The following is a 7,145-nucleotide window of genomic DNA, read 5'->3' as shown; positions in this document are numbered from 1 at the left end:
CATCGTGTTCGACGTTGATGACATCTTTGTATTGTAGGTTCCAACACAACTCTCTACAACAACAATAAATAATTGAACACATCCAAAGGTTGTCAATGACATATTGTTGGACTGACAATAGTGCAACGAAAATGACAACAAGTCGAAGAAGAATAAGAAACAGAGGATTAAACTTGATAGAAACCCTAGAAGAAGAAGGAAAGTTATTTTGGACCGATTGATCGGTGTAAATCAAAGTTTAATTGGTGGAAAAAGTTTCTAACGATGAAAACAAGGTTTTAATCGGTGGAATCGAAGGGAAATGGTGAAAAGGAGAAGAAACCCTAACGAACGATTTAGATCTATGAATGTTTCGGTGGAAAATGAAGGATAGAGGAAATGAAGATGATTCTGTGAGTGCAAAAAGCTTACCGTGACGATGAAAGGCTTGCGATGAGGAGATCCCTCTCTCGAGAATGAAGACGTAGGAAATCGAAATAGAGAGAATGGCTGATGCGGATGGAAGCAGCGTCGTGGAGATGAGAGAAATAAGGTGGAGCACCGTGGAACGGCAGCGGTCGGCGGCGTGGTTGAACGGCGGTGCTTGCGGCGACCCTAATGGATAGTGATGGTGGCGCCCTGATGCTGGGGTTTGGTGGAGAAGAGAAATCGGAGGCGGAGGGAGGCAAATGAGAATCGCGAGAGTGCAAGAGAGAAACATTTGGTTTTTTTATTTTAACCTAAGGGTATTACCTCAGTTATATTAAAACCGGTGCCTAAACCCTATCAGTTACACTAAACCGATGCCTAAACCATTTAAAATTTATATTATATGCTTCAGTTGGCCTTCTACTCGAGACAGTAACATCTAAAGCCATTGGTTCATATATAACCGAGGCATATAACCACTCAATATTTACGAAAATGCCACCACGCTTTTATACGCTTTGGTTTCAGTAAAACCGAGGTGTATATAGCGCGTTAAAAAAACTTTTTTTTACTAGTGAATATAAATTAGATGAATTTTGTTCACGAATTTTAAGACTTTTAATTATCAATATATGTTATTGATGAATTTTGCAAAAATTGGTAAAGACGCAAAGTGAGTCACTAAAGAGGCAAAGTGAGTCATTGACAAAATTTATTGACAGAGATATTTGTTGGTAATAAAAATTTCAATTTATCAATAAATTTAATTTTACTAACATATTCTTTTTTTTTCAAATAAAATTTTGTGAATAATTATGAAAGTTTTTAGTGATTTAACAAGCTTGTGTGATAAAAACACTTTTATTAACTACTTGTTATACCAATCTATTGTTCTTTGTTAACCACCTAAAATTATAATTCTCAACAAATCTTTTATCTTTTCTTATATTTTCAATATGATACTTGGTTACAATCACAATAAAGCATGATATGATATGATTATATTATGAATCAAAAGATAAAAACTACCAAAACCTTGATAATAACTCCTCCACATGGAGACATATTTCAACACATACTTACGTCCACTTACATTAAAATCTTATCTCATTGTCTAGTTACTGATTTGAATTTTAAAGGGTTATGTGGACTTTTATTTGATTCTAATGACTTATTCAATTCTTATTTATTCTTCGTCAAAGTAGTGGCCATTTATGATTATTATTATTGGCACATAAAATGAGGGATTTCACTTAATCTAAAATAATCAATTTTTATAAAGAACAAATACTTTTATTTGGTTGTATTGAAATGTCATGGTTGATTTGGATCAATTTTGAGGCCAACAAGCCATGTAAGGTACAAGAACATACCCTGTGGTAAAAATTGATCAATTTCTACTAAACAAACCCATGTGGGTTTGTTTCCACAGTACTCTCACTTTAATGGGTCCATGGATCAGAAAGTCATTGCATTGGTGTGCATGCACACTGATTAATGTGAATGGAATATATATACCTCAAATAAAAGCTCACCATTGCTAATTCAAACCATGTTCCTCTTCTTCATCATCTTCGTCGGTATCACGAACTGTCAAGATCAGTTCTGTCCCTCCCAAATCCTGGCTCTGGTTTTCTCTTTATTTATTGTGATGTTAAGTCATTGTCGAATTATGAAAAACAGACAACATTAACTATGGATGTCGATTACTAACGAAGTTGAGATTACTGATATCCGTACAGTTTAGAAGCCTTAAAAGTGGAAACTACTTATAATTATTATTACATTAATATAATATTTTAATTTATCATTTTATTACTTTTTATGTTACATTTATATATTATATTTTTCTTTTCCTTTTATCATCTCTTACATATGTATGCACCAAATATGTATACAAATATCATTTTTAATGCTTAGGAAAAGCTTATTCGTTATCGCATAGTTAGCCTCACTGATAAAAGGGATACGACAATGATTTTTTGAAGTTATAGCAACTGTTTTAGAATTAAAATATATTCAGACGAAGTAAAAAGAAAAATTTTTGGCTTTGGTTCAAAATCCAAAACAAAAAAGGTTACGATTTTGTCTCGGTTAAAAACACTCAAAAAGTAAACCAAAAAAATAAAATAAAATCGAGTCTATTGCCTCAGTTCTAGTTTCAACTGAGACCATAGACCCTTAAATTTAATTAATTAAGGGTTAAATATGTTTTTAGTCCCTGAACTATCAAGCGTTTTTATTTTTCGTCTCTATTTCAAACTTTTCACGATTAGATCCCTGTCCTTAAGGAAACCATTATTTTTGGTCCTCCAATACAAACGGCGTTAAAATTCGGGTGATGTGGCTAACGTATAGGCACGTGGGATGACAGCTATCGTTTGTAACATTTGCCACGTGTTAAAACATTTTAAATGGAAATTGATTAGTGATTAAATGAGCTGACGGAGATAAGGGATTGGATCTTCTTAAGTGAATCAAAGACGAGGGTTGATAACTTTGTTTTATCTTGAACGTGAGTCGCGATTAGGGTTGATAACTTTGTTGCTCCAGTGTTCGTTTGCATTGTGTGTGTGAGGAAGGCGATTCGAAGAAGGTAATTTTGTTATTTTCGTTTATGTTTACTGTCACTCCATTGCTTATTGTGCATTGTGTGAGTAAAATGTGCATTTTACAATGTAGGATTAGCAATGGTTTTTCATTTTTCTCTGCATCACATGGGGAAGTTCGTGAAGAATAAGGGAATAGAATATGTGGGAGGAGAAATACATGTTATAAAAGGAATTGATCCGGACAGGTGGTCTTACTTTGAAGCAGTGGGATATGTTAAAGAATTCAAGTATGATGCAGAGTTCAAGCTATGGTGGAAGGGGGCAAAACAAAAGGCAATGAACAACCTGAGATTACTGAGTGATGACAGGGAAGCACTGTTCTTGGCTAACTATGCAGAGGCAAATAATGATGAGGTTGAAATCTATGTCCAACATCTACAACCTAGTCAGCCAGATGAAGTAAAGTTTTTGTGTTTTGGTGAAGAGGCAGTACAGGAGACGGAGGAAGAGGTAAATATGGAAGAAGAGGTGGAAGATATACATGCATATGTTGTTGAAGAAGATGCTATTGTGGATGAAGAAGTTGGTTATGTTGGTGAAGCAGATGGTTATGTGGATGAAGAAGATCATGCAGTGGATAAAGAAGTTGGTTATGCTGGTGAACTACATGCTTATGTGGCTGAAGAAGATGATGCAGTGGATAAAGAAGATGGTTATGTTGGTGAAGCACATGCATATGTGGCTGAAGAAGATGATGTAGTGGATAAAGAAGATGCTTATGTGGCTGAAGAAGATGATACAGTTGATAAAGAAGATGGTTATGTTGGTGAGGTGGAGGGGAATGTGGAAGTAGAAGATGTCCTAATGGATTACGAAGAAGAAGAGGGGAACGTTGAGGACGAATATGTACAGAGGGGTAAGGAAGAGGGCAATGTGGTTGAGGAAGAAGTGATGGAAAATGTGGATGATAGTGAAGAGAACAGAATGGAAAATGATGATGATGGGTTTGGGATGGAGGATCAGAGGGTGGAGGAAGAAAGAAGAAATATTAATCCTGTTTTAGAGAGGTGGAATACAATGAAAAAGAGGAAGAAAAGTGTGAGGAGAAGAAACGGTGGTGGTGAGGGGTCATTTATGGTTAACGAAGATGTTGGACACCATGAGCATGAGATAAATGAAGATTACAATACTGATGAATTGTCTTCAAATGTGGATAGTGATGAGGCTATTAGTGATAATAGGAGGAAGTTTCCAAAGTACAGAGCAGATGAAATGACTAAGAGTTTCAAATTTACATTGGGGATGGAGTTTAAGTCATTGAAAGATTTTAAAAGTGCCCTACAGGAGCATAGCGTATTAAATGGCAAAGAAGTGAAGTTTGTTAAGAATGATTTGAAGAGAGTGAGGGCAGTTTGTAAAAAGGGATGTGGTTTTGTAATTATGGCAAGCAAGGTAGGAGGAAGGGAAACTTTTAGAGTGAAAACTCTCGTTGGACGTCACAAGTGTGGAAGGGTTTTTAGTAACAAAAGTGCAAGTATGCAATGGATTGCACAAGTATTGGTAGACAGATTTGTGAAAAGCAAGGTATTTCCTCCTGAACATGTTATTTACAAGTTCATTTATTTATATTTATGTCAAATCTAACTACCTTAAGCCTGTCACAGGACACAAGAGGCACATCTGCAATGGGAGGATCTGCAACAACTGGAAGGACAGAATCTGCAACAAGAAGTGCATCAGGTGGAAGGGGAGGATCTTTATCAACTGCAAGGGGAAGATCTGCATCAACTGCAAGGGGAAGATCTGCATCAACTGCAAGGGGAGGATCTGCAAGAAGAACTGCAACGGCTGCTGAACCATCTGCATCAACCTCACAAGGTCAAAGAACATCACAACTTAGAGGGGCTGCACATATGCGTCAAGGGGGAAGAAGAACATCCTCAAGATTGGCTGCACAATTTCTAGGGTCTCAAGCCAGTTGCACTTGACATCCATAGACTTTTTTTAATGCTATAATGCTTTAACTGGTTGGGACCCACTTCGGGAGACCATTTGTAATGGGCACAGTATTTTTTGGACAACTTGTTTGTCATATAGTGTACCACATCCAATGTTAATTAAAGTACTAGGGGACCACTTCTTGTGTTAATTAAACTGCTGGGGGACCACTTCTTGTGTTAATTAAACTGCTGGGGGACCACTTCTGTAATTTCTTGTGTTGTTTTGTTGAATGCAATGCATTAACTTGGATGACATTTTACTCTTCTTGTTGGATTAGTTTTTTTCAAAGCAGTAGGGTGTTGGCATCTCATAATAATCTTGCAAGATTGATGTTATAAGTAGCTTATGCATCTTTTTCAGCTGGTTCAACACTGGTGCTTTCTGCTGTCACATTGTGCTTTCTGATGTTATAAGTATTTTTGTCACATTTTTATATAAACCATCCACATCCAATGATACTTGGTCATTCTTTATAATGCTTTTACTGGTTCAAGACTTCATTCACATGTCTTGGCAACTTCATTTTTATAATGCTTTTACTGGTTCAAGACTTCATTTTTATAATGCTTTTACTGGTTCAATTACGCATACCACTATAATGCTTTTACTAGTTGACATTTTGGGTGTAACTGATTTTTATAAACTATGCTATAAAACTCTTTGATTTAAAATAACAACTATAATCACATAACAGAACACAACATTTTATTCAATTTAAAACTTGAAAGTACATCCACAACACAACATTACCAATCTAATTACAATTTATCTTCAGCACAAACATAAAACAAAACATCACTGTTAATGCCCATAATGACAATACAAACAAGACCAACATCATTTTGAACTTTTTTCTCTCTTGCTCTAATTTCCTCTTCAACTTGTCCTTCTTCTTCCTTAGATCCAAGACAACATTTTCATTACAGACTTCAACTTCTTCACTCCTCCTTTGTAAGCTTCCTTCAATTTTCGAGTCTCCTTCATCAACCCATTCAAAGTAGTTACAACTTGAATTACTCTGCAAAAGAAATTACAAATCACGAATACAAACTTCATCACAATAAGTAAAACATTTTCTCACTTACTGCCCAATTTCTACATCTATAAAACAGTCTCCCTTTGTTCTTCAATGTAGTTGCCTTCAACAGCAACAATCTTTCCCCACAACCACAATTTCTTGTAGCTAAGTCAGAGGAGGATCCACATGTTTGGGACATTCCAGAACCAATACTCCTTCGCGTGCAACCATTTCCTCCTCTGTCAGCTTCCATTTCCCTGATACAGTAATTTCCAAAGTAAATCAACTTCGACTACTCCCAACAAAAACCCTATATCCCAAATCCATCCATTCAGACGAAACGAAAGACGAAAATCAACTTACGTGACCATTTACGCCAATGTTGAAGAAGATGAAATCCAACCTTTTGCGGTTCACTGAAACCTTCTTCCCAGCTGAAATTATGTGCTTATCACCGAAACCTTTTGAAGAAGATGACCCTCGTCTTTGATTCACTTAAGAAGATCCAATCCCTTATCTCCGTCAGCTCATTTAATCACTAATCAATTTCCATTTAAAATGTTTTAACACGTGGCAAATGTTACAAACGATAGCTGTCATCCCACGTGCCTATACGTTAGCCACATCACCCGAATTTTAACGCCGTTTGTATTGGAGGACCAAAAATAATGGTTTCCTTAAGGACAGGGATCTAATCGTGAAAAGTTTGAAATAGGGACGAAAAATAAAAACGCTTGATAGTTCAGGGACTAAAAACATATTTAACCCATTAATTAAAGAATCTATCTCCTCAGTTGGGTTTAGAACCGAGGCAATAGACCATTTTTTGCCTCGCTTTTTATCACAATTGCTGTTTAAAGTTTGTTTTTCTTTTTTAAAATGAGTGTTCTATTTCTGTAAACATTCCATATCTCAGAAACAAAAAAACAATAAAAAAATATCCACAACATAGAAATATAGTCTTGTATATAACTATTTACTTGTGATTTTGGTTTTGATAGCTATGGTTATTATTTTTGAAAAAAGTTTCTTTTGACCACTCTTTGAAACTCCTATTTTACGAGAAAATCCTCAGGAACCCTTATTTTGGGTGAATCTGAACTTTAAAAATTATTTGGATTCTAGATCTTTAAACGACCCTAACTTTCACTCTAGTTGATAGTTTT

The 7,145-nt window shown here is 35.7% G+C and overlaps 1 protein-coding gene across 1 annotated transcript; it reads left to right on the top strand.

Annotated features, from left to right (window-relative positions):
• The first annotated feature begins 597 nt into the window (after nucleotides 1-597).
• LOC148206161 (uncharacterized) lies at nucleotides 598-4,948 on the top strand. Its single transcript, XM_088106944.1, has 3 exons — nucleotides 598-664; nucleotides 3,091-4,544; nucleotides 4,625-4,948. Exons 1-3 carry the CDS (start codon nucleotides 598-600, stop codon nucleotides 4,946-4,948), a joined length of 1,845 nt encoding a protein of 614 aa, XP_087963070.1.
• The last annotated feature ends 2,197 nt before the right edge of the window (nucleotides 4,949-7,145 follow it).

This window comes from Vigna umbellata, chromosome 1 (assembly GCF_029865625.1).
Source record: "Vigna umbellata cultivar VRB3 chromosome 1, Vumbellata_1.0, whole genome shotgun sequence".
NCBI classification, from domain to species: domain Eukaryota; kingdom Viridiplantae; phylum Streptophyta; class Magnoliopsida; order Fabales; family Fabaceae; genus Vigna; species Vigna umbellata.
The sequence above is the reverse complement of the archived record's forward strand: the minus strand, read 5'-3'. Positions and strand labels throughout refer to the sequence as shown.

Coding starts and splice junctions, on each gene's coding strand:
- LOC148206161 (XM_088106944.1), top strand. CDS start 598: ATGGATAGTGATGGTGGCGCCCTGATGCTGGGGTTTGGTGGAGAAGAG. Junction 665..3,090: donor GAAATCGGAGGCGGAGGGAG/GCAAATGAGAAT, acceptor TTTACAATGTAG/GATTAGCAATGGTTTTTCAT. Junction 4,545..4,624: donor ACAGATTTGTGAAAAGCAAG/GTATTTCCTCCT, acceptor AGCCTGTCACAG/GACACAAGAGGCACATCTGC.